We start from the raw sequence: 27849 nt of genomic DNA, 5'->3' as shown, positions 1-27849 counted from the left end.
ATATCATACACCGTGAAGATGCGAAAGAACGACGAATAAATAGTGCCATATTTCAAGCGGTTTTAACATGTTTATATACTATTTAATATATATTTTTTAATTTAAGTGATGGCCCGCGGGCCAGCCCGCATGGGACGGGCTTGGACTGTATAGTTCCAAGCCCGCGAGCTGGCCCGCAAAAGCCCGCCAAATAAGTGGGGCGGACCTAATGAGGCGGGCCGACCCGCATTGACACCCCTATAAGCAATGTACACCAATCATTATTTTTTTCTTCTCCTCCTACGGATCCTATAAAAAATCCACTCCTTGCAGATTGTTTTCTTCTCTTTCCTCTCAACTCTACATTATGAAACAATTAATGGCATTTCAACAACTCTCAATTCACATTTTTTACATCCATTATGGAGAGGATAGACAAGATGGCCGCAAATTATGCCGTGCAACCGAATGCACCTAGCAAGGTGCATACGGTTGCAAAACGGCGCCGTTTTACTAAAAAAACGACACGGCGCGCACAAAATCAAAAAAAAAAAAAAAAATGGATGGCCGTTAGCGGCGTTATTCATATCATATTTGGTAGTTTTGCGATTTTTTGGTAGTTTGGCGTTTTGATTGCAGTATACGTAAAATCGCAATCGCAATAGCGATCGCAGTCGTTTTCCTGATTTATTGTATGGATCTCATGATGGATGATGCAGTAGACCAGAGAGACGAGGTATTAGATCAGAGAGATGAAGCAGGCGATGAATTGCATACGGTTCCAGGTTATTTTGCAGTTTGATTTTTATGGATTTGTGGTCGTTTGCGATTTTTGCAGTGTGATATATTGTGTAGGTGTTTATATTTAGTGTGATGTTTATTGTGTATGTGATGTTTATGTGATTCTAGTCTGAGATCATTCGTAACTCTTGGTGTTTATGTGTTTATGGTTTTCTGAATGAACGAAATATATATCCATAATCTTTGAACTATAAAACCAGAAGTTGTGAGCTATATATCCATAATTATAATAGTATATATCAAGGATTTTGTGAATGGATACTCTGTTCTGGATTGTATATCCATAATTATTGAACTTTTATGTCCAGAAACTGTGAGCTTTATATCCAGAATTCTATCACTATACATCTAGAATTATAATACTATACATCCACAAATTTCTAAACTGATACTCTGTTCTGGCTTTTAACACTATGCAGTCAGTGAAGATGTTGTTGATTCACCAAGTTCAGATCCAATAGAGTTAGACATTGATGGTTCTTCTTCTAATCCAGGTCTATATGTAGTTTTATATGATCATAATTCACAGTGTTCAGCATTGTTATATGTTCATTCTTTTTCCATGGAAAATGTTATTCCTTTTGTAGAGCATGGCTGGATTTATTCGGCATTCCCCGCACCCCCTCTACATAGGAATTATATTTTCAATGGAACGTGTATTATTTAGTATACTTGAGGTTATATATTGCATTTGCAGTTGATGAAGATTTGGTTGGTGTTGTTGTAAGTAACGGGGTTGAAGCGTATGAGTTGTATAACAATTATGCATATAGAGTTGGTTTTAGTGTGAGGAAGGGTAATCAACGGTGCAAGGTATATAGCAAAACAGTCCAAATGAAGATGTTTATGTGTTCTAAAGCTGGTTTTAAGGTTAAGGCAAATGCTGGTGTTAGGGCATATTCAAAAATTGACACAAGGTCAGGGTGTGGTGCATGTGTTCAGTTTGACGTCGGTGAGGATGGGTTGTGGACGGTTACAAAACACGTAAAAGTGCACAATCACGAGTTATGTGCTGTAGACAAGAGTCATCTTCTGCGTTCACATAGAAATGTGGGTGATAATCAACTGTTATATTTAAAAGATTTGAAGAAGAGTGGTGTTGCAATGGCAGATGGTATTAGGTTCTTGAAACATCAAGCAGGGGGGTCTCCATTAGTTGGCTTCACTAATCGAGATGCTTATAATTCAATTGCTTCTGATACATCAAAGCGTTTGGATGGAACCGATTCGAACTCATTAATTGAAATATTTAGGAAGAGGCAGTCGACTGAGTCTGATTTTTTCTTTGATTTTGAAGTTGATTGTGATTCAAGACTATGCAGTTTTTTTTGGAGGGATGGTCGGATGAGACAAGACTATGAGTTGTTTGGGGATTTATTAGTGCACGATACAACTTATCGCACTAATAAATATGATATGATTTGTGGCCCTTTTGTAGGGATGAACCACCATTGCATGAATGTAATGTTTGGATGTGGTTTTCTGATGAATGAGAGGATAGAATCATTTGTGTGGCTGTTTAGAGCATTTTTAAGGTCTATGAATGGGAAATGTCCACAGACTATCATGACAGATCAATGTGCATCCATGGCTGCTGCTATTTGTCAGGTGTTTCCAACATCACGTCACCGTCTTTGCATATGGCATATTGGCGAGAATTCGAAGAAGCATATCAAGGCGTTAAGGAATAACAAGGATTTCTTAGATATGTTTAACTGTGTGTTGAAATACACAGAGACTGAAGCTGAGTTTGAATTTTATTGGACAAGGTATGTCCACTACTTTTTTTTTTTTCCTTTTTCGATTCCAGTAATTGAATTATGGATGTTTAGTATTAGAATTATGGTCATATAGTATTAGAATTATGAATATATAGTATTAGAATTATGTGAACATGTTGTAGTATAGAATGGAACTTCTTGATTGTTCCTGAGTTACATGCATTTAATTTATGGATTTATAGTTTTGGAATTGTGAATATACAGTGTTAGAATTATGGACATATAGTATTAGTTGTCTGAACATGTATTAGTGAAGCAGTGAGCTTCCTGTTTGTCTCTAAATTATATGCATGCAATTTATGGATTTATAGTATTGGAATTGTGGATATATAATATTACAATTATGGATATATAGTATTAGTTGTCTGAACATGTAGTAGTGAAGCAGTGAGCTTTCTGTTTGTATTATATGCATTCAATTTGTGGTTTTATTATATTGGAACTGTGGATATATAGCATTAGAGTTCTGAACATATGTCTTATCATTTCAGGTTGGTGACTGATTACAAGTGCCACAAGAATAGTTGGATACAAAAGTTGTATGACTGTAGGGAGAAGTGGTGTCCAGCATTCAATAAGGACTATTTTTCAGGGGGCATTTTATCATCGCAAAGGAGTGAAACTACTAACCATTCGATTTCAAGAAGGCTGTCCAAGACTGCAGGTCTATGTGATTTTTATTCATCGTTTGTTAGTGTAACTTCTGAATGGAGGAGCAAAGAGAATGGTGAAGACTTTCGTTGTACTCAAGGGGTACCCAACATGATGATGGAGCACGTGAAACTTCTGTTACACGCTAGAGAGGTATATACGATTGAGATATATTTTTTGTTTGAGGAACAATTCATGAAAGGCAATGCCTGTCATCAAGAAATGGTGTTGAATGAAGGTTGTCAGTTCAAGTATCACGTATGGCGTCCAGATATAGATATTATAAGGCATGAAGTCAGTTTTAAGTTGTCAACCTTAGACATTTCGTGTAGTTGCAAGTTGATTTCGGAGTTAGGAATTTTATACTGCCATTGTTTACGCATTCTTCATATACACTGTGCTTCAAGTATTCCTAACAAATATATCATGAAAAGGTGGACTAAAAAGGTTGCTGATGGTAGGGATGTGAATACTGGTTCAATGTTTTGTAGAGCTGGTGTCCCTCCTTCAATTTGGGTTGTGGAGATTTGCAGAAAGTTTCAAAGACTGATTTCATCTAGTCAAGATAACAGTGTAACTAGGCAGTTCTGTGATGAAGCAGTTGAGGAAGCAAAGAAAAAGGTTGAAGCTGAGATTGGCTATGTGCATATTGAAGAGTGCGGTGTTTCATCTTCAAGTGGTGTCATTCAAAATCCTTCAAACCGGAGATCAAAAGGTGAGCGTAACGTAAGGAGGAGTAGTGTTATTGAAAAGAAGTACAGTGCTGCAAGGGGGAGGAGGAGTGCTGCAAATAAAGTTGCTTCGAGTACAAAGGGTGCTGTTCAGTCGTTGGTTTTGGAAAGTCTATCTGAGATTGCCGGGGATGGGTACCTTGTACATCCAAGTTCTGGGAGTTCGGAGTTTTGTCAGTATAGTAATGATGTAGATGATAATGCAGTTGTAGATTGAGAGTGGGGTTAATACCAGTTGGTAGCTAGCTGTTTTGAGGATATCAATTTACAAGTTGTTTGATCTGTGTATTCAAAATTTTAGTACTTGTTGATTTGCAGGTTTGAAGCTATATATCCATAATATTAAAGCTACATATCCATAATACTAAAGCTATATATCCATAATATTAGAGCTATACATACATATTCTGAGAACTATATGACCACAAAATATTGGAATTGTGTGTCAAATTAGTAAAAGTGTTCATAATGTTATATCATTATATCCACAATATTAAAGCTATATATCAATATGTAAACTGGTGAACTTGATGTTTACACTTATGTAAAATGTAAGTTCACAGTTGAACGAATATTCATAACTTTATATCAATATGTCCACAATCTTAAACCTATATGTCCATAATTCTGAGAACTATATGACCACAAAATATTAGAATTGTGTGTCAAATTAGTAAAAGTGTTCATAATGTTATATCATTATATCCACAATATTAAAGCTATATATCAATATGTAAACTGGTGAACTTGATCACTTATGTAAAATGTAAGTTCACAGTTGAACGAATATTCATAACTTTATATCAATATGTCCACAATCTTAAACCTATATGTCCATAATTCTTGAAATATGAATATATGAATATTTGAACGGTGTGTTTATACTTATGTAAGATGTTCATAATTTTATATCCATACATCCACAATCTTAAACCTACATGTCCATAATATGAGAACTATATATTCAGTGAATTTCATAGATCGAATTTCAAAAATTGTGATAGAGTTGTTACAAAACGACCATAAGAACAGAAAATATTAAAATATTCATCCACAAAAACATTCATTGATCTTTCCAGTTTTACTTCTTCTTGTCTTCAATCTTTGCAGCTTTCATGACCTCGCCTTTGACGCTGTTCAGCTTTGACGTGATGATACAAGCAGCATACTTTGCCCTCAACTCAAAAATGAAGCTAGCCTGTAAAATAAAAAAAATAAATAACTAGTTCATTGTAATTTTTTCATCACTTTTTGATGTAGTTGGAATGTAATATATTTATGTTACTCTTACATTCGTGCGCATATGTTTCTTGAACCCAGGATCCCAATTCTCGAGAGCTCCACCCATGTAAGTCTCCATATGCCGCATTACATATATGCCACAGTCGGTAACATTCTCTGCATTTTTCCAGTGCATGGCAAGGAACTCTACTGGCATGCTGTTCAGTTTGTGAGTCAAGGTGGATTGTCCTACTGCCAGGTACGCCTTGAATGCTTCAATCTGGTAAAAAATTAGCTCAATGTTCATAATGTTTTAAATTCAATATATAGGTGACAATAAGGAGATTTTTTAATATAATATAAGCTACCAGTTTGTATGGACAGTCCCCATATTTATCAAGCTCTGAAACACCAGCAGGCAATTCCTTATTGTCTATCACCTGAACCTTGGATTCCTTGACATTTATGCACACAACAAAGTAGTGTGCATGGCGATGCACTGGGAAAAATATCTAATTCCAAAACAAAAGGTTATTATTTGAAACAACTACATACCCAGGTACTGTTAACTGCATGGGTATACATTCATATTTGACAGAGTACTATATATCCATAATTATAAAACTATATATCCACAATCTTAAAACTATATATCCACAAAATTCAGAAATTTATAAAGATCCTAATAAGCCGAGTATATTCCAAGCTTCAAGCATATAAATCCACAAATTAATAACTATACATCCAAAAACTACATTACCATATATCCAGAATTCTTAACAGTCTGTTCACAGAGTAATACATTCATATATTAACAGAGTACTACATATCCATAATCACATAACTATATATCCACAATTTTAAGACTATATATCCACAAATTCAGAACTTTATAAAGGATCTTATTAAACTTTGTATATTCCAAGCTTCATGCATATATATCAATAATAAAATCTTAAATTATTAAATTAAGTGTGTGTAATAGATCTTACAAGGTCTGCATCACTGATTTCCAGGTTTCCAAAACTTGATATTTCATAATTCAATCTATCATTGAAATTTTCCATCCTTTTCTCAGCTGGGAGACTTTTCATCCAATCATCAGATGGATCAAGCTGCAGCTGTTTTTGAATACACAGAAATGCAAAAAATGAGTATTCAAAAGGCTTAGAGTACTAGATTTTTAAAAATGCGCATCTGCATGTCAAAAATAACTCTTACATGTGGCAGTGTGGTGAAGAATACGCGTTTTGGTATTCCAACAGCACGTTCTGTGTTCTTCAAAGTTAGCCGCAAAGACCAAATATTCAAGAAGTCTATATCCAACTCGCCATTGCTCAAAGTTGAGAAGTGACGCCTTGTTAGGTAGTAGTCACCATAGCTGAACAGCAACTCACTACAGCACCAAAATAACAATAATAATAATAACACCAATAGTTATAATAATATGAACTATCTAAGTAATTTAAAGGTTATTATAAATATATGTGTTCAAACATACTCTTCTGGGTGTTCGGTAGACACACTCAAGAATGCATAGTTTGAAATGATTTTTTCCCGTGGAGTTGCAGTGCGTATAAAACCCGCATTCTGTGTCCAGTATGGTGACCTCAAACAAAGAGGTTTGTTCCTGAATCGTCGCTGGGGTCTCATCCTAACAGTCACGTCCTCAACATCAGACTCACTTTCTTGCATGGCACTGTTGTTTATATATCCACAGTATTAGAACTTTATATCCATAATATTAAACATATATGTACATAATCATAGAACTATATATTCACAGATTTAAAATGTTCATAATTTTATATCTATATATCCACAATTTTAAAGCTATATGTCCACAGTTGTAAAAATGTTCATAAGTTTATATTCATAATTTTAGCACTATAAATTCATAACGTTAAAGCCAAATGCAAATAACAAACTGTAAATTTACCAATCAAAGTCATCAACATCAGCATCAGTAGCAGCGGCATGACGAACATATCTCTGAAATGGGACCCTAACAAGTGGAGGAGTTACTTGTGCTCCCAAGGTCGTTGACAGTCCTGCATCCTCTCCAATTTGTTGAACCAAAGCATCCAATGGTAGGTCCTCTTCAACTACTTGCTCTGTGTGTTGCTCACATGGCTGCGGTTGCGATTCATTGCAGTGTATTCCCAAATCAAATGATGGAGCTTCAAATTCCATGGTTCTTGTTGTCTTCTGAAATGCTTCCACCAATGAATCCACTGCAGCGGTGAAGGTTTCACTCCCAAAGAATATGTCATCCAACTGAGATTCAGTTGGAATGGAAGTTGATTCAATTGCGCTTGCAGCACCTAGCATGTTTGATATCCCTGAGAACGCTTTCTTCATGACTTCAATAGGTGCGCCCTGCTTTCCAATTTCAGACATAGCTTCACCAAACTCCAGGACATCTGATGCTAGCTTTTGGAGCACACGGGTCACCCGATCAACACTTGAGAGTGGCTCACTTGTAGTTGGTGTCGGTGTTGCAGTAGCAGGAGTAGAAGAAGTAGTAGTAGCAGCAGTAAATGCAGGTTGTGGTAGTGAGGTTGTAGCAGCAGCAGTGCTTGCAGGTTGTTGCAGTGAGGTGGTAGCATCAGTCCTTGGCTTCTTAACTCTAGGGATAACCCTTCCTTTTCCAAACCCACCAGCCCTTTTTTCAGCCTTGACTCTCTTTCTTACAAGCGTGGTTGTCCAAGCAAGTATGCTAGGGTATGTCCTGTTGATCTTCATTCCTTTGAATTCTACTCGATCAAAGTAGAACAGCTACAAATTACAGAAGATTATGTTAAAGATGAATTTAGAACAATTTATCCATGTATTCTTAATTGCATGGTCACAGTGTAATGCATAACTATATGTCCATAATCACATAACTATATATCCATAACTTTAAAACTATATATCCACAAAATTCTGAAATAAAAAATGATATTAATAAAATGAGTATATTCCAAGTTTCATGCATATATGTCCATAAACCCATAAATATACATCCAAAAACACATTAATATATATCCAGAATTATTAGCAGTATGTCCACAGAGTAATACATACATATATTCACAGAGTACTACACATCCATAATCACATAACTATATATCCACAATTTTAAAATTATATATCCACAAATTAAACTGCATAAAGGACCTCATTAAACTGAGTGTATTCCAAGTGTCATGCATATATATCCATAAACCCATAACTATACATCCAAAAACACATTAATATATATCCAGAATTATTAACAGTATGTCCACAGAGTAATACATTCATATATTCACAGAGTACTATATATCCATAATCACATAACTATATATCAACAATTTTAAAACTATATATCCACAAATTAAACTACATAAAGGATCTTATTAAACTGAGTATATTCCAAGTTTCATGCATATATATCCATAATAAATTGTTAGTTATACACCTACAACTACATAAAATTCATGCAACTAGATTAAAGACAATAAGAACTGACCAATATCAATGTCATTGGCCCCCAAAAGCTTCTCTTTCTATCTTCATTGTAACTATCTATCGAGTCAATGAGAGATTGGTATGTGTAGGCGCACCAATTGTACTCTTTAATCATATCAACATCAATCAATGAGTTTAAGATCCTGTACTTGGAGTAGCGTGTTGTGTTTCCTCGAAGCATGGAGGAAACGGCAAAGACTACGAAATCCCTCTTGAACTCATCACCATGATAAGCTCTCCTAACAATCTCATCTGGCATCTGTGTAGTTATTGGCGAGCCTGCTGTAATACCCCACCTCCTTCTCCATGAAGTCAGCAGCAGTTTGTATTCACAGGTTGAGGTGTCTTCCATCTTTGTCCCCTCATTGACCTTCAGAGGCCCTCGCGGGATTCCCAACGTGTATTCGACATCTTCCTCTTCAATGTGGAGACTATCATCCTCTAATACAAAATCACACCTGCAAACATTAAAGTTGTCCAGCAGGTATTGCACCAACTTTGATTCATTGGTGCAGAGTTGGAGATGAAGAAGTCCACCAAATCCAGTTTCTACGACAGCTTGTTTCTGTCGTGGTGAGAGCCTCTGGACAAGATCAAACATCAGCTTTGGCCCCATCCTCGTATTGAAGTAATCTCTCCTGTGTTCTCTAGTTTGTCGGCGCCGTCTCGTTGAAGTCTCTGCAACAGTTGTTTCCTTAGCAGGGCGTGAGCGCTGAGTTGCTTGTGAATTTAGGGCTGCTGCTGGTTGTTCACTAGTTGGATTAGAGCTCTGAGCTGCTTGTGAATCTAGAATTGCTGCTGTCCGGTACTCTGTTCTTCTTCTTTTTGTTTCTCTAAGATCCTCAGCCAGTGTAGGTTCACGAGCCATTTCTGTAAATAAGAATTATTAAACTATACATCCATAATATCACAACTATTTGTCCACAAACATTTCAGAAACACACTAATTGAAGACAGGAATGATATTTTCATACATGCATAAGTATTAAATTATAAAACCACAATTATAAAGCTATATATCCACAATATCACAACTATTTGTCCACAAACATTTCAGAAACACACTAATTGAAGACAGGAATAATATTTTCATACATGCATAAGTATTAAACTATAAAACCACAATTATAAAGCTATATATCCACAATATCACAACTATTTGTCTACAAACATTTCAGAAAACACACTAATTGAAGACAGGAATGATATTTTCATACATGCATAAGTATTAAACTATAAAACCACAATTATAAAGTTATATATCCACAATATCACAATTATTTGTCCACAAACATTTCAGAAACACACTAATTGAAGACAGGAATGATATTTTCGAACATGCATAAGTATTAAACTATAAAACCACAAGTATAAAGCTATATATCCACAATATCACAACTATTTGTCCACAAACATTTCAGAAACACACTAATTGAAGACATGAATGATATTTTCGAACATGCATAAGTATTAAACTATAAAACCACAAGTATAAAGCTATATATCCACAATATCACAACTATTTGTCCACAAACATTTCAGAAACACACTAATTGAAGACAGGAATGATATTTTCATACATGCATAAGTATTAAACTATAAAACCACAATTATAAAGCTATATATCCACAATATCACAACTATTTGTCCACAAACATTTCAGAAAACACACTAATTGAAGACAGGAATGATATTTTCATACATGCATAAGTATTAAACTATAAAACCACAATTATAAAGTTATATATCCACAATATCACAATTATTTGTCCACAAACATTTCAGAAACACACTAATTGAAGACAGGAATGATATTTTCGAACATGCATAAGTATTAAACTATAAAACCACAAGTATAAAGCTATATATCCACAATATCACAACTATTTGTCCACAAACATTTCAGAAACACAATAATTGAAGACAGGAATGATATTTTCATACATGCATAAGTATTAAACTATAAAACCACAAGTATAAAGCTATATATCCACAATATCACAACTATTTGTCCAAAAACATTTCAGAAAACACACTAATTGAAGACAGGAATGATATTTTCATACATGCATAAGTATTAAACTATAAAACCACAAGTATAAAGCTATATATCCACAATATCACAACTATTTGTCCACAAACATTTCAGAAAACACACTAATTGAAGACAGGAATGATATTTTCATACATGCATAAGTATTAAACTATAAAACCACAATTATAAAGTTATATATCCACAATATCACAATTATTTGTCCACAAACATTTTAGAAACACACTAATTGAAGACAGGAATGATATTTTCGAACATGCATAAGTATTAAACTATAAAACCACAAGTATAAAGCTATATATCCACAATATCACAACTATTTGTCCACAAACATTTCAGAAACACAATAATTGAAGAGATGAATGATATTTTCAGACATGCATAATCGTGTTGCAAAACCCTAGTCAAAAATAACAAGAATATACAGCGAATATGAATGTTAACAGTCAAAAAACACAACGTTAACAGTAAAAAATCACAAAAATACATTATACCTGATGGAGAATGCGATGATAACGGGCGACAATGCTAGAATGAAAATGGCGAAAATGGCGACAATGGTGAACAAAACACGCTCCGGCGACAATGAGATGAAGACGGTGAAAATCGCGACTCCGAGTAGGCAGAGAGAGAGATGAAGACTGCTACAGTGCGAAGGAAGTGTGTAGCTTGTTGGAGACGAAACGTTGAAAATGGCGGAAAAATGAGTGTAATGGCGTTTTATGGCAATAATAATAATATTTTTTTTTTAAATATCGGGATGAGTGAAACGGTGCCACTAACGGCACCGTTACTTCCCTGGCACTATACGGTGCCGTTTTCAACCGTGTGTACCAAGAACAGTACACACGGTTGCACGGCATAACAATTGCAAGATGGCAAAACTGTGGTTCCGTTGTAAGGTGAAATGAGGAATTTTAGGCCCACACATTTGGCATTCCTAACAAGGCCAATGGGCCGATAGAGGAATTAAAAATTTCAGGCCGTAAGGCCCGTGACCACATAATTGTTCCTTAATTTTAAGGCGAATTTTATTGTAGAGTGTGGACCATGCTTCAAATAGGGAACATTGATTTACTGAATTACTGAATATCATATTTTTAAGGAAGGTGGAAATTGGAAAGTGTCGAATAAATTCATCTATGCTTTACAAATAATGAACATTATACACAACAAAAAAGAATTTAGAATATATATATAATTAAATAATTAACCTTTAATCAGATTGTACATGGTCAAATAATGAACCGTATGCATCAAAATAGTGAATCTTATGCATATATAAATATTGAACCCTAAAGTTGTTTTCATATTATTTTGTACACATTCAAATAATAAACATTACATATAAAAATAGTGTAAATTATGCATATAAATAATATACTATATACATGGTCCACACACTTGTATGGATCATGGTCCACCTAATAAACATTGTAATTTTAATTAGTCGTCCTCCAAAAATGGACTATTGTCTTATTGGCTTAGTATTCATTCATCTTCAATGAAATGTAAAATAAAATGTTCTAAAAGGAATGACTGAGTAGATAAAGTATTAGAGTCCGTAACATTAAAAAAAAGTAGATAAAGTATAACTTTTGTATTTAGATTGTTTTTTTTTTTTTTTTGAGAAGTGTATTTAGATTGTTAGAAGTTATTTTTTACCAAAACTCTATTGATTATACAGGTGATATCTTCACCTTTGTATAATGATTGTGGGTTTTCTTGTCACCGAAAAAAATGTAAAATAAAATAAGATTATATGTATATTTAACTTTGATTCTAATCAAAGTGTTGTTTTTAGTCTTATTTAACCAAAAATGCTAACTTATTAGCAAAAAATAGTGTAAACCCTAATTTGGCAAAATCTTTTTGATAGAAGTTATCTAAGGGCAACTCCATCAATGAATTTTGGGGTGATTTTTTAGAAAAAATAAAAATAAAAATTGGGGTGATTTTTCACTGATGGGATATGAAGTTTTTAGATTTTTTTTTTTTCTTAATTGCAAATCAAAATTTTTTGTAGGACTCATCAATTGATAATAAATATTTTAAAGTTTTTTTGTGAGACTCATCAATTGATGGTATACATTTTAAAGGCTTTGTAGGTGCGCGTTAGGTGCATATGCTGCGCCCAGCTGGCAAGGTCAGGGTGCCTAAATACTATTGTATTTATGTTTTCATAATATCTTTTTAAATTGATATATTTAACTAAATAACTAACTTGTAATAAACAATACTATTTTTTACAGGTTATTGTAACATTTCCACTGGTTATAAATAACCTGTGTTGTTTAAATTTACTGCGTAAATAACTACCCCATTTTATGTGAAAAAAAATAGAAAAAAGAAGAAAAAGAAAAAGAAAAGAAGAGAGAGGAGAAATAGGCGAGACGAAGAGTTAATCTATCTCTGCTCTGAAAGATTTGATCACTACATTTACAAGGAAGCCATGGAGAACGCTACCGAACCACCGTCACCGTCACCGTCACCGTCGACGCCGTACGCCGCCGGAACCGCAGAGCCAATTTATATCCATCCGCGGCGAGAGCCGTTCGAGCACGGCCTTCTCCAAATTACGAAGCTCATATTCACCGACGGCACGCAAACCCTAGGCCCGATCAAGGACAAGCTCTTGTCGCTCTCTGCCGACTCTGCTCACCGTGTCAACTCGAAATCCGTTTCGGAGACGCTTCAGATCTCACCTGACCACGCGCGCCTTGTGCTCGAAACTGTTGCCGCCGTTCTGCACAACGAATCGGATCCCCTCGTCTCTGCCAATCCCGCCGAGGTTGATTCCGTCGGCGTGAATGTGTTCGATTTGGTGGTGTTTCTGTACATTCAGAGTTATAAGAGGTTGCTTCCCAAGGGGCATAAGGACTCCGCTGCAGTCGCCGATGTTTGGCCGTCCACTTCTGCGTTTGATGGGTTCTTATCTGCCCTTTCGCCACTGCAAGTAAGGACCGTTAACATCCTTGATTTATTCAAAAAAAATATTGTTTAGTGTGATATATATGATGGTGAATTTTTGTTTTTTCATAATTCTAATGCTCTGCATTTTATTTGAAACTTTTGTTCTTTGACTAGGGAAAAATTAAAAACTGAAATCAACTTACACGAATTTTTCTAATGTGGATGTTGCATTTGCATCTTGTGTATTGTTATCTTTGTAACTATGAAGGGGCATTCTGATTTTTGTAAAATTTTGTAATGTTAAGATTATAATAGGAAATTTTTTAGTTTGCATTTTGACTAATCTTCTAATGATTTGGTAGCTTTAATAGCATTCTTCCATATATATATATAACTAATGAAGGAGTCCCAAATTCTATTCTTTAGGATGTCGTTGTGGTTTCCATTTGTTGCCTCTCTTGCTGATATAATATACTTCCTAAAGTGGGTCCTGTCACATTTGTAATCTCTTCTTTCATTATTCTCCCAAAAGAATGCTTTATTAGGGAAAGGTATAAAGCATCTTATTCAATCCCCCCGCCCGCACACACTTAGATGTTTTCCCTTTTATGTTCTGGGGGAACTTAACGATGGGAACCTGAAAAATAATTTGTTAAAATCTCTTCTAGTTTTGGCAACTAAAACTCTCAGTCATAAAATGATTAGACTGCTTATGACAGGTGAATGAAATGAATTTCTGATTAATGTGGCTACAAATTTTCATGCTTTGGGCCTTTGACAGTCAAAGTTCTTTTTCACTTGTTTTGAAGGGATGACTTTACCCTAAAATTTGTTGAATATGTATGTTCATTTCCAAGTCTTAGTGTTTTCACCTTTGATTGAACTTAGCCTTCCTAGTTCCTAGATTCACTTGTAATCATATTGTGTTGCTGCATAAATACCTAACTGAATGTCTGAATCTTTAATTTTATGAGTTCACCATAGATTGAACTTAGCTGCCCTTGTTCGTAGATGCACCTGTAATTATATGGGATTGCCACATAATACTAAACAGCGCCCTTACTTTTATGACTACAGCTTGTACGCAGCAATAGTCGTAGGTTCATGCCATCACAATCTGATGAAGAGGCTCATCAGTTATCCTATTTACAGAAGCATGTGGGCAACATTCTCTCTCTTTTGGCTGACTCAGTTGAAGGAGAGGCAGAAGAATCACTGGTTTGTGAATTTTTTTACTTTAGTTATGTTGTGGTTAACAATATATTTACAGTTCTGGAAAAAAATTTGATATTTTTGTACTCTTGTCACTGCACTTCTATGTTCTGAAATGATAAGTTTTACAGGAATTGATGTTCAGTATTGGAACTCTAGGGCTTACATTGATAACCATTATTATGGGCTAATATACCATGTGTTGAAATGATATGTTATCAACTAATTCCAGGTTCTGTCAATGGAGAAATTTGAGCATCTTGGCTATCTAATCTATTTTGGTGAAAAGGGATCTGAGAGAACTCCATTGAGCCAAAATGCTCCCTTTTTTGCAAATTCTGATCCAGACATGCCCGCTGTTCCTGTTCCTGCTGCCCAAGTTCACGACTGGCTTCTACAAAATATTGCATCTGCTTTGGAACGTATTGCTGAGAGAGCATCTGCCAAGGAAAATGGCCTGTCTAATGTCTCTGATCAGGATATTCCAATGACCGATGTCTCTACAAGTCCAGCAAAGGCTACACCTAGTTCCCGGGGTCCTAGCTTTATTGAGGGGATTTCAAAATCATCTTATGTAAGGCACGCAAATGATCTTAAAGGCTCTTCTGTAAAAGTAAGTTCAAATTAATTTTACTCTCTTAGCCAAAAAAATATCTTGAAAAGGCCATTTGTGATACAAATGAATCAGATTGGATCCCACAATTAATCATGGTGTTGTCCATCACTGTTGAAGTTGAACCCCTGCAACCTATTTGTCTACAACATATCATCTCAACAGGCTTCTATTCTTCTTGGTTCCACATTGCATTCTGTTAAGCTAACTTCTTTTTCTTCTACTTTCCCTTTTTCCTTTCCTTTCTCTTGACAGGTTGTGAACTGCCATGAATCAGTGATTTATATACTGGCTCCTTTGAGATATGCAACAGTTTATGGATGCTCTGATGCAACCATTGTTCTTGGTGCTGTTGGCAAGGTAGCTTTAAGAATTTGGGAATATTATTTTCATATATCTTACCAATTCTGGTTATGATACTATTTATTGTTAACAATCACCAAAAGGTGCTTGAACTTTACAATTATGCATGTCACTTTAGGCTCAAATGTCTGTTTTTTTTTTTTTTTTTTTTTTTTTTTTGGGCTAATATGGCTTTGTTTGGCATACCTAGCTTAAAGCTAAAAACTTAAAAGTTAGTGGCTACTAGTTTATTTTGAAAGCGTTTCAAAATAATCTATTATTTTAAGCTCCCTATGTTTTACCAAACAGAGCCTATAATTTATTTGTAGCTTAAAATAAGCTATAAGTTCTACTAAACAGAGCCTATGTCTAATACCTCATTCTTTTCGGTGGAAATTTTATGTTTAATAGTATACTATAGTATCATTAAATTCTTTAGATGAATTTTAGATGTGCCATTGTCAGGTTAAAGTCTTCAATAATAGTACATCTTTCAGGCAGTCAGAGTTGAACACTGTGAACGAGTGCATGTGATTGCAGCAGCCAAGCGTATCTGTATTGCCAATTGTCGCGAATGTGTATTCTTTTTAGGAGTAAACCAACAACCCCTTATTGTTGGTGATAACCATAAATTACAGGTATGCCATTTTTCTTTTTTTGTACATAAAACTTCACATGAAAGCTGGAGTTCTCTTTAGATTTCATTCTATTCGTTACCTGATGAGTGAAAATGAAATGTAGGAGGCCATGGTTATGCCATTCATATAGCAAACCCTATTAATATGTGCATCATTTTGTTCAAACTGATTCTCATGGATTGACAAGAAAGTTTGCAGTCTGAGTCTATTGTTTGTCTTTGTTCTTTTATCAGGTGGCTCCATATAACACAGTTTACTCGCAGTTAGAGGAGCACATGAATCAAGTTGGTATCTACCCTACCATTAACAGATGGGATGAACCTGTGGCACTTGGAGTGGTTGATCCACATGATTCACTATCACATCCTGCTGGTGTATCTGATGTCCAAACTGAGTCTGCTAACCGTTTAGACCCTGATCAATTTACTTACTTTTTGGTAGGTCTTTCCTTTCTAGTGGGAAAACATGATTTGTTCTTGATTGACCCATAATTCCTTTGGAGAAATTTAAATATTGCTGCTTAATTTATAGTAACCAATACTCTAATCATCCTTGTGAGTTGGGAGCCTGCTTATTTTACTCTTAAAACTTTTATCTGGAGTATTAGTTTATAGAGTTGTATTTTGTAGGTTTTAGCAGTTATTTTTAGTTTGCTCTTTGTCTGTGCTTGTGCACCTAAGTTCTTTATATTTTGATACACACTCGTTTTCTCGCAGGTTCCTAATTGGTTTGAAGCTCAACAATCTGGTTCCACGAAAGATAACCCTTTTCCCTTGCCAGATGCTTATATGGCTTCTCAGCATAAAAATGTATGTGCTTGACCAATCACTCTGCCGGGAGCATCCTAAAGATTTCTTCTCTATAAAATGCTTCTTGTTCTTTGAACTTTGTAGCTTAATCATTTTTCACTTCATTATTGAAATTGTCAAATTTCCGTTAATTCATTTAATCATGTTTCTTCTCATTGAATTTTCAGCACAAGAATCTTGTGGAGATTAAGCAAATATTGAGGGAAACCGAGCTTGAAGACAGCCGGAAACGGGAATTGGCTAGTGCTCTCCATGTGCTGTTTAAAGACTGGTTATATGGTAATAAAGTGGTTGTCTTGATAGTTTGCACTTCTGCATCTTTGTTTAAGACATAAGTTTATACCAAATTTTGTTTATGTAGTGCTTCTGAATACTTAACATTATTTTTTGTTTCCTTTGGAACAACAGCTTCTGGAAATATCAGGCAACTTTACTGCCTACAAGGTGAATAGAAGTGTTGTTGGATGATTTGAAGAGGTCAAAAGGAGGTTTGCAAGTTGAGCATACTTTTGACCACCAATTTAAGTCGCCACACACTTGTTGTCAATTTTGAATGTGGTGGAGGCAGCCGAGAGTGCGATGCTAGGGTTTGCTGTTGCAAACAAGCTTTGTCCCTTTGAAACTATCTTGCAGACAGATTATATTTAGTCATGCATCTGCTAACTTGGTGTAGTTAGTTCCTTTGAAAGTAGTCTCTCTTATGAAATTTCGTTCGTGTCAGTTCCGCATCGGAGTATTTAGTTTGTCAGTTAGCTCTTGTCTTCTGTTTGTATGGCTGCTGCTGGGTAAAGTTTGGATATTTGAATGAATTAGGTTTGCTTCCTGCTGGTGAGAAAAGCCAGCCAAGGCAAGCAGAGAAGTGGCTAGTGGTCAGTCAAGCTCTGTTTAGTCAAGTGTTGTTATAAATTCTTGGCTTCATTGTTGTCAGTGTCTTCCTTCTGTAATGTTTCCTGTATCTAATAAAATCTCAACTCCATGTTCCATGAGTTAGGGTATAGAGATGTTCATAAATTTGTCTTTGTGATTATACTGTTTTGAATTTTAAAATATTCCCTCTATTAAAAAATAAATATTTTTTAAACTATATTTTGGAATTTAGAATGTCTAAAAAAATTGTCACGTGACTTAAATATTAGTCAAAATGCCTTTTAAATGAAAATTTACAATAATAATTTTTATTACTCAAAACTACTCTTAAGAATTTGCTTTTACCTCACCCTGTTTAATCCTAATCAAGTTTAAAATGTACCTGCACAGACTTAGCTCACTGGTTTAGTAGGATAGGATAGTATTTGGAAGAAGAGATCAAGATTCAAATCTCGACAGTGTTAGTGTAGAAATTATGCTTAAAATGGGCAGATCCTAGGCTAAGGTATAAGAGACCATTGGAATTGGGGATTCAACCTTTTTGAAAGAAGCTTAAAATGTGCCTTAGATAGACAAATAATATCCATAACGAGAGAATTCAAGTGAACATGAAAATCTGGTAACCAAATAGTTAGTACATATATATGCTGGATAGATGATTTGTATTATGTATAGGGTGCAATAGCCAAAAAAAAAAATGCATGGTCTAGTGTTATCAACATACAATAGATTTGATTTTAAAACGCATTAAGGACTGGAGCATCATATCTGAAAGGAACAACTTTGTTGAATTATCTTCTTGAATCTTTCAGAAAATGCCTCAACAATAACACCTGTGAGGTTTTCCGAGTTACTCCTATGGAGAACAAGTTTTGAAAAATGACTGCGCAGTATTTATTTTGACTAGGAATATCAAACTGAAAACACGGTTCACAGTACACTTTCCAGCTTCCAAAAAGAACACACAGCAAGTCTATAAAATAACGCCGCAAGCTCCCATTTTTGTCCAAAGGGAGAACACTTACTCAGCATGGGATTTTTTCTTGGTTGTGTATGGATAGTACTCCTTTCCATTGTCGACCCTCACGGTCTGACCTCCAGCGTCGATTATAGCTGAGGTAACTGCAAGTGCCGCTCCAGCAGAGATAGCAGTTGAAATGCTCTTACCTGAATACAGTAAGCAGCATATAATTTAACACCTTCACAACAAATAATAAAGGAAACATTGTGCAGCAAAAATGCAACTGTTGTGGACAATATGAACACATCCAAAACAGATCATACACTATGCTTTTAAAAGAACACAGATAGTTAATTGACAAAAACATTGTCTTCATCTATGAACCATCAGCTAATAAGATGGACAGCAGACAGTGAACTTTTATTAGTAATAGGTAAAGAATGTGCATATAGGAAGTCACCGAGGGATACGGATACCACACACTGAACAAAAATACCATGTAGAGTGGACAGCTCGGGGTGAGCTGGTTAGTTTAGATCCATAAGGAAATTCACCAAGTAAATCACAATTGTATGTATACTCTCAGTTTTGATCCCTAAATTCTTGGCCATTATGCAATATAGTTACTCATTTTCGAAATCAGTCAAAGGTCCTCAATTGTTTTATCATGTTCTAAATTTAGTACTTTGAGGTGTAAATTAGTCAGCTTCCACTTCAAAAAATTGAGAGTAAATTTAATAATGGTTAACAATCGAGGGACCAAAAGTGCAATTTACCCCACAAATGTATGAAACAAAAGTTCTTTATATGCAAATGAAACTCCTATCAAATGCCACACAATACTAACAGCTAATATCTCTAAAGAATAAGATGCAAAATTAATCCTTAGGGGAGATCGAATCACCTTTATAACCAAGCACAGAAGCACCGGCTGCAAATCCACCAACAGCACCATTAATAAAGTCCCTTTTCATACGATAATTCTGCATCAGCTGCTCTACACCAATATACACTCCACCAATGGCAGCAAATGTCATCCCATAATTACCCATCATCTTCAGTGCTCGAACCAAGCCAGGAAGTGCAACACTTCTCTCAACACGAGGCACATCATACCAAGTAGCAACAATAGTACCCCAAAGAGCACCAGCAGCTAGACCTGTGGTTGCACCTTTTATTGTTTTCATCATTGGAGTATCATCATCCTCGTAGTATCTGAGCTCTGAGGAGTCCATAGCTTAACAAGAAACCACAATAACTGTACCTGTTTTGGAAGCAAGATTTATGTAAAAGACAAATGGGAGGGTAAAGATCTCTGATGTATACCAGATTCCCTAACGTGGAAATAGAAAAGATGCAATGTAAAGTGCAAAGCTCAAATGTGTATACATCCAATAATTAAACAGAGACAGTTCATAAATGAAGGCCAATTAATTCCGAGTAAATACCAATTAATATTTGGACATCAACAGGAGCAATCCACAAAGGAGTGGGAAAAAATAATAGTTTTTAGAACGCCATAAACCTAAACACTTTTGAAGAAATTCACCCTCAAATGGTAAGCTTAAGATGAATTTGGACACCATTTTAAAGTTTTTCTAACTTTTCAGTAATTGCAGCTCAATTAGTACCAAGCCTTGAATTTACACACCAGACATTTACATGAAAATAGGGTTTGGGGTTTAGCTTAGTGGTAGGCTAAACCACCATTCAAGCATTAGACTAGGTTTAAATCGCACCTCTCCATCAGATGTACCAAAATAAAAATCATTTACACAAAAACAAATAAACAATAAGCTCATATTAAACAAAATTAGTCTTTGCATTTAGAAAGAGTTTATGTGGAGAGATGCATACAACAACTTGTCAAAATTATCTGAGAAAGATTAAAAAGAGACAATTTTATGTATAACCATAGCTATGTGGATATGCTTGATCACATATATTAATATGTTCCCAAAATACCTTAAACATATGGGAATCACCAGCAAAGTAAACTAAACCAAAAGATTAGTAGATTACTTTGGCATCTGACAGACGTCACTTTACTTTGAGAAGGAATATATATCAGTTTGTAGTGGGATCTCCAGATACACAAGAAATAGGGATACGATTATAATGTATGCATTTCCTAATCCCCTAAACTAAGATTTGCTATACCAGCAAGTGATATGATGGTTGATGAAGGAATCCACATATACTCCACAGAAATCATTTTGCAAAAAAAAAAAAAAAAGAAATAAATAAACCACCAGGCATCCTTTTTCTGTTTTCAGGCAATCCAAGTGTATCATTACATCCTCAATGCAACAAAAGATCATTCATTCACAGCCCTAGCAATGCAATTAATATATATCATAATTAATTAAAGTGTTTCCATTTTGCTATTTGCGACATCATTAACAGCATAGAGCACTATGCATTATTACTCCAACCATTTAAACAAGTCAAAACTAATTCACAGAAAAAATCCAAAATAAAATCTAAATACACATTCGAATCCCTATTTTCACTACAGCCTACAGGAATCTCACGACTTCAAAAAGAAATAGGATAATTAACAAAGGAAATCACCAATTCAAAAGAAATTAGAGAACAGCATACAGACACGACGGACATAAGCAAATGCAAACATTTAGAATATAATTAAGATCAAATTTCGAGTTAGATAGTGAAACTCCACGTGTTTTTACTCCGAAACCTAGAATCGAACTTTCGTTTTACATAGCCCTCAGAGAATGAGGGAGATCATCGCAGATAAATATACATATTACAGATATATACAGACTCATATGAGCTCAGAAACAGATGTATAGATATGCTTACCGGGTGGGATTGAAGGAGTGGTAACTGATACTGATCTGTGTTGCCGGAGAGAGAGAGAGAGAGAGAGAGAGATTGGAATTTGGAAGCTCAGGAAGGTTGAAATGTTGATGAGAATTAGGCCTAAAGCCCAAAAGGACATCAATTCTAACAATCTAAAATGGGTCAAGTATAGTTGGGCTTCAATCAAGCCCATTACTATTCGAATTGGATTAGTTTCTTTGTTGTTCCAAACGTCGTCGTATTAACACGTAATAGGCTAATAGCAGTATTGGGGCACCCTGAACTGGTCAATTTAGGGATTTTGTAAGTTTAAACGATGGGTCGTTGACAATTGGTCATGTTATTTTCACTTTTCATTATTGAGCGGTGTGTTTTTGGTTGATAAGGGAAACCTGCAACCACTATTTAAAAATGTATAACGAATAAATTTTGCTTTGTGACTTTATCAATTCATAAAAGAGTAAAGTGGCTCGGCAAATGAGCACAGGGAAGTAAATCATCTAGGATGCTCATAAATCATAACTGGCTGAGTCAAACCAAAAGCAGTGTCATTTTCAGATAGCATATTAGCATTGGTTCAAGACAGTTAATGTACAAAATGAAGTGTAAACTGTATATATGTATGTTGGGGGTGATTTTAGATGGAGTAGTAAATGGAGCCAGTTTCTGCTGGGAACAGGTGGTAACCGGCTGAGGTTCTGCAGGAGAGCTAATTCTGCATGCACCCTATCAAGCTGACTAATTAATATATTTTTACTGCAACCAACTGAACAATCATCAAGAATTAGCTCTCCTCCAGAACCTCAGCCAATTTCTCCATTGCAGTTACCACCTTGTTCCCAGCAGAGCTGTGAACGTGTCCAGAAGGAGTTTTTCCAAGAAGAGCAAAACCCCAAATATGTGCAAAACTGTATACCATGGCAGAGCTTGAATCGGCTACAGGCTGCTTCATTCGAGAAAACCTTATTGGAAATGGATCACATGGCTCCATTTACAGTGCTGAGTTTCCGGATGGGGGTGGGTGATTTTAGATGGAGTAGTAGCTTTGCGTGGGTGAGGGAATGAAGTGGCTGTTCACAGAACGAAACGATTGGCGTAAGGGGTCAGCTACTTCACTGCCATTTTCCACTCCTCTCATCGATGATCCACATTTCTGCACCAGACCCACCAGCGCCTCCACCACTTCGCTCATTGGTGGCCTGAACTCCGCAGTCTGCTTAATTGTTGCAGTAGTATATCATCCCAACAACAAACAATTTTAAGTTACTCAGCTGATATGCATCTTTTAATCATGGATTTTGGCATAATCAGTACCTGAAGACAGACTAAGATAATGTCTGCGAGATGAGAAAGACTCTTGCCGGGAATTGTGTTCCGGATATGTGGATCAACCATCTCTGACAGCGACACGTTGTCGTGAAGCCTGGGCACAGACCACTGCACAAGGGATTCCTTAGCATTTGGTCTTGAACTGCATCAGAAAAGAAAGCCAGTGATGAGCGTATAATATATAGTCTCACTGTCAGTTTAAACTTTTAGTTATGGACCTAAAAGGCTGCCTTCCGGTTAGGAGCTCGAGGAGCAACACCCCAAAATAGTAGACATCATCCTTTGTGTTCCCAGTGCTCCCTTGCATATCATCTGCTGGTGTGTTCAGGCTTATTAAGTTTGCTAGGCCACAATCTGAAAGACGAGGTCTGAGATCCTCATCAAGAAAGATGTTGGCAGCAGTCAAGTTGCAATGGGATATTGGTGGCACACAGGAAGAATGCATGTAGCTGAAGTGAAACAGGAAGTGTCAGGGATAAATGGGAACTGCAGTCTGCAAAGAACATGTAAGATAGTGTGCAGATGGGATAGTGATGGGTAAATTGATGAATGTTAATGTTATGTTCTTACTTCAAAGCCCTGGCAACGCCAACTGCAACGCGGAGTCTGATGTTCCAAGGCAAAGTCATGTGTGCTACATTGTGCAAGGCATCATTGAGGGGCATGTTTCTTACATACTCATAAACAAGGAAGCAGCAGTTGCCAAGCTCTGCGGAGTAGCCAAGTAGTGTGATGATGTTGGGGTGCCTCAGGCGCGATGCAGTCCTAATCACATTCAAGAATAGTTGTCCATGGAGAGATTTCACTACCCCGTTAACGTGCTTCACAATACACATCTTGCAAAAAATAAAGAGGACTTCAGCATTATTTCACAGTTTGCCTCACTGATTGTCTCCAATAGGTTCTTAAAATCTCTACCTGTCCATCGGGAAACTCTGCTCTGTAAATGGAGCCAAGTGATCCATTTCCAATAAGGTTTTCTTGACTGAAGCCTCCTGTAGCTGATTCAAGCTCTGCCATGGTATAAAGTTTTGCACATATTGGGATTTTGCTCTTCTTGGAAAAACTTGTTCTTGTGGACACTCTGCTGGGAACAGGTGGTAACTGCAATGGAGAAACTGGTTGAGGTTCTGCAGGAGAGCCCATTCTTGATGATTGTAAGCTGTCTTCGTGAGTTGTGGAAAATTCTGCAGACAAGAATGCTTAGTTAGATGCAGACATATATAAATGAGTCAGCTTGATACAATGCATGCGGAAGTAGAAATTTAATAATCTGATATTCATGTTGACATTACTCCATATATATCTAACCTCGAGTTGTAGAATTGATTGGAACAGAATTCTCTGAAATTTGATTTCCATCTATGCTTTCAAGCATCTCTTTCCACACAACAATCAAGATTACTACACAGATTATAATGTCAACAACTATAGCTGCTATTTCTCCAGTGTTCATTCTTTTGGATCTTTTCTTCTTGTGCCCTCCTTCCTTCTGAGAAGAAGGATGTTTTGTATCATTGAAACTTGAGTGTGAACTTGGTGAAGGACTAATATTCTGCCCATTGGGCAATACATATGGAGGGAAACTCCACTGTTGATAGTCCTGTCCTCTGTCAAACCTATTACCTCCAATCCTGATTGAAGACAGGGAAGAAAACTTAAGTGGAAAATGGGAACAAAGGGGAAAAAAATGTAGAAACAGTGAGATGCCTACAACTTACCATAAGTTAGTAATCCCTTGAAAATTTTCTGGGATCACACCACTGAAGTGGTTATCTTCAATGTTGCTGGAAAAGTATACAAGTGAGCAAACAAACTCGTTACGAAATTGCAAAAGCTTCAGATATGGAGAAACTCACAGGTCTCTCAGTGGGAGCTCAGCCAAAAGAGTGACCGATCCGGTGAGTGAATTGCTCTGCAGAAACCTACAATTATCACCTCTTTGTTGTTTAGCATTATGCAATATGAGAGAAACAGTTCATGTAATTGTGAATAAAAAAGAGATAAACTTACAAAGATGTCAGTCTTGTCAAGGCACCAAATGAACTAGGTAAATCTCCAGTGAGATTATTGTGTGAAAGATCCCTGGGATAAGAAATTATAGTTCAATTTACTGATTAGTTAGCCTTGAAATTATTCGACTGAACACAATTAGCATTCAAATCAAAACCAACACAAAGAAAGATTGTATACATCTCTCTCAGATTCTCCAAGCCACTAGAGAAATCTCCCATCGGTCCAGATAATAGATTGTGGCTCAGATTCCTGCAATAAGCAATGATCAAGACTCCAAAAAATTCATTGGCACCAGCATAGAGAACCGAACAGCCAGTATAAAATCTGCTTACAGGTTTCTAAGATATTTCAGGCTGGACAAAGAACTAGGAATGTTCTGGCTGAAATGGTTGCATGCCAAAGTCCTGCAGTTTCCATAATCAGAAGGTTAACTAGTTCTCATAAGCTGACAGTATGCAAACAAATTTAATAGCGTTATTCAACAGTATGAATGAAGAAGGACATATATCTTACAAGTGCATCAGATTTAGGGGTAAGCCATATGGGATTTCACCTTGAATGTTGTTGGAGCTCAGGTCCCTAAATAACCAGAAACAGCAAATTAATAAGCACAAGATTGTTCTCCATGAAATGATATAGAAATTGACAGACAAAAGATTTGAGTACTGATTAAACTTACAGATCTGTCAACTTTTGAAGATTTGCTATCTGGAAGCGTAATGTACCAGTAAGGTTCAAACCATGAAGTCTACTGCAAATGATGGATGCATTGTTTGAGAGCTAGAAAGAAATGGCAATGAAGGAATTTATAATATCATATATATCACCATACATGCTTATCACTGCTGATCCAAGACAGGTAACTCCTACCCACATATCCTCACACGGGTCACCATCCTCTAGTTCCCAGCTTGTGAGCTGTGACGGCCTGTTCAGGGTTATGTACATATCTCTGAGGGTTTGAACTGGCAAGCAAATACACTGTCATCAGTTCAAAAACTCTGCTAATAATTATCATTACAGGTTATAACACCATCTCAGAATTTCAACAATCAATTTCCGGAATTCCACAAAAAAACCTGCAAAATCCTAAAGGTCGATGATCATCATCAACACTCAAGAACTCCATCATACTAAAAATCGAGTGTAACAATTGAACAAGATGCACAATTAACACGGAAATTCTTCATCAATAATCTTCTTATTCTTAGATTAATCAAACAGGTACATACCTTCGAGATAATCCGTGCGAGCACATGCTAGAAAAGCCAGAACAGCCAACACAGAGAAACTGAGGCAAAACGATCTGCTCTTCTTAGACATTTTGAGCGAAAAACCAAATCCTCTTCAACGCCGGGGCTATAATCATCGACGAGAAGTTCAAATTCCAGCAGAAACGCATTGAGAAAAGACAAGCATACATACGCGTTCATTCACACAATGTAATTGTATAGCATATGAAGTGTATCAGTACAGAGAATAGAGTTTTACCAGGGTTCTAGAAGGAAGAAGAAGAAGAAGAAGAAGATGGAGTCCTTGCAATGGAGGAAGGGAGTCAGTAGCCAAGTCAGCTTGCTAGACGGTTAGGCAGTTTATAAACACGTGCGTGCCGCTCGCGCTCTTCGGCGGAGGTGTACTCTGCGCTTAAACCTTTGGTCTCCCGCTATTTCTAGTTTCCTTTTTTCCTCTTTTAAAAAAAAATAAAAAATAAAATATATATATATATATATATATATATATATATATATATATATATATATATATATATATATATATATTTCTTTTACATTGTGTTAAACAAGATTGGTTAAAATTATATCAAAATATAATTAAAGCCTCAAAACCAAACTAAAATAATGCAATTAATATTTTTATCAGGTTACCAAAAGATAACTAGTTAAATTTTATTTGTGTTAAAAATTAACATGACATTTTCATTCAAAGAGCAATAGAAAAGTTAATTAAGAGTGAGTTAGTAGTAAATAAAGAATAATACGAGCACCCCCAATATGAGGATTTTAGATAGTTTTTGCAGGTTGTAATGCTTATTTAGAGGAGAGAAGGAGATGAGAGATAAATGTATTAAATTGTTGCAGGAGAACAAAGTTTTTAAAGAAAAGTCAGGTGTGCGTGAAGTACACCAGAAGCGCCCAGTCAGGCACGTGCACTCCATGCGCTCGCTGGGCGCATTAACATAGCTTTTTCCTTCTTTTTTTCTTTTGAAAAAGATTTTTCTTGTTTTTTCTCTCATTCCTTCTCTCCTACTTGCATCTTAAAATTTGTGCGAAAACCAAGCTATTGAGGATGCTTTAATGTAATTATTATTGATAGAGTACAATGAAGGCTTTGTAAGGTCATGTATAGAGTGACAAAGAGGCCAGATAGTGTCGATCAATAATAAACTAGTATAGTATGTAAAATGAGATTGATGATGATGAAGATATGGACAACATAGTCATTCTTTCCAAACTTCACTACTATGACCAATTCAGCTGTCCATGCCAGCATGGACAATATAGTCATGAAGCTATCTACCGTGGATCTCAGTAGCTTGTGTCATGATGACAGCTTACAAGTGAGTTGATATAGCACTTATTGATGTGTGAACATG

At 35.9% G+C, this 27849-nt stretch overlaps 4 protein-coding genes across 5 annotated transcripts; 2 read left to right on the top strand and 2 right to left on the bottom strand.

The window, feature by feature from the left end:
• The first annotated feature begins 685 nt into the window (after positions 1-685).
• Positions 686-4160, top strand: LOC109181120 (protein FAR1-RELATED SEQUENCE 7-like). Its single transcript, XM_019330875.1, has 6 exons — positions 686-764; positions 1200-1274; positions 1478-2523; positions 2744-2805; positions 3053-3833; positions 3966-4160. Exons 1-6 carry the CDS (start codon positions 686-688, stop codon positions 4158-4160), a joined length of 2238 nt encoding a protein of 745 aa, XP_019186420.1.
• Positions 4161-13075: 8915 nt separating this feature from the next.
• On the top strand, positions 13076-18250 carry LOC109181982 (TBCC domain-containing protein 1-like). Its single transcript, XM_019331973.1, has 9 exons — positions 13076-13668; positions 14703-14843; positions 15070-15450; positions 15706-15810; positions 16290-16430; positions 16664-16867; positions 17147-17239; positions 17407-17518; positions 17648-18250. The coding sequence occupies exons 1-9, from the start codon at positions 13165-13167 to the stop codon at positions 17689-17691; spliced, it is 1725 nt and encodes a 574-aa protein (XP_019187518.1). The 5' UTR covers positions 13076-13164; the 3' UTR covers positions 17692-18250.
• Positions 18251-18834: 584 nt separating this feature from the next.
• LOC109181983 (outer envelope pore protein 16-3, chloroplastic/mitochondrial) lies at positions 18835-22033 on the bottom strand. Of its 2 annotated transcripts, none has more exons than XM_019331974.1 (3): positions 21894-22033; positions 19972-20304; positions 18835-19273 (listed from the first exon to the last, which is right to left on the bottom strand). In XM_019331974.1, the coding sequence occupies exons 1-3, from the start codon at positions 22030-22032 to the stop codon at positions 19128-19130; spliced, it is 618 nt and encodes a 205-aa protein (XP_019187519.1). In that variant the 5' UTR covers position 22033; the 3' UTR covers positions 18835-19127. The 2 variants fall into 2 exon arrangements, with proteins under 2 accessions (XP_019187519.1, XP_019187520.1); XM_019331975.1 differs by having other exon boundaries at positions 18837-19273; positions 19972-20331; positions 21894-21995.
• Positions 22034-22737: 704 nt separating this feature from the next.
• LOC109181119 (protein STRUBBELIG-RECEPTOR FAMILY 2-like) lies at positions 22738-26561 on the bottom strand. The gene is made up of 15 exons (XM_019330874.1): positions 26471-26561; positions 26109-26203; positions 25918-26018; positions 25752-25817; positions 25571-25642; positions 25416-25487; positions 25236-25307; positions 25082-25147; positions 24944-25009; positions 24534-24856; positions 24141-24409; positions 23793-24058; positions 23441-23671; positions 23208-23364; positions 22738-23109 (listed from the first exon to the last, which is right to left on the bottom strand). Exons 1-15 carry the CDS (start codon positions 26559-26561, stop codon positions 22921-22923), a joined length of 2136 nt encoding a protein of 711 aa, XP_019186419.1. The 3' UTR covers positions 22738-22920.
• Positions 26562-27849: the final 1288 nt, after the last annotated feature.

The sequence above is a fragment of the Ipomoea nil genome, unplaced genomic scaffold (genome assembly GCF_001879475.1).
Source record: "Ipomoea nil cultivar Tokyo-kokei standard unplaced genomic scaffold, Asagao_1.1 scaffold1043, whole genome shotgun sequence".
Taxonomy (NCBI): domain Eukaryota; kingdom Viridiplantae; phylum Streptophyta; class Magnoliopsida; order Solanales; family Convolvulaceae; genus Ipomoea; species Ipomoea nil.
Note: the sequence above shows the minus strand (reverse complement) of the source record. Positions and strands in the feature narration are given on the sequence as shown.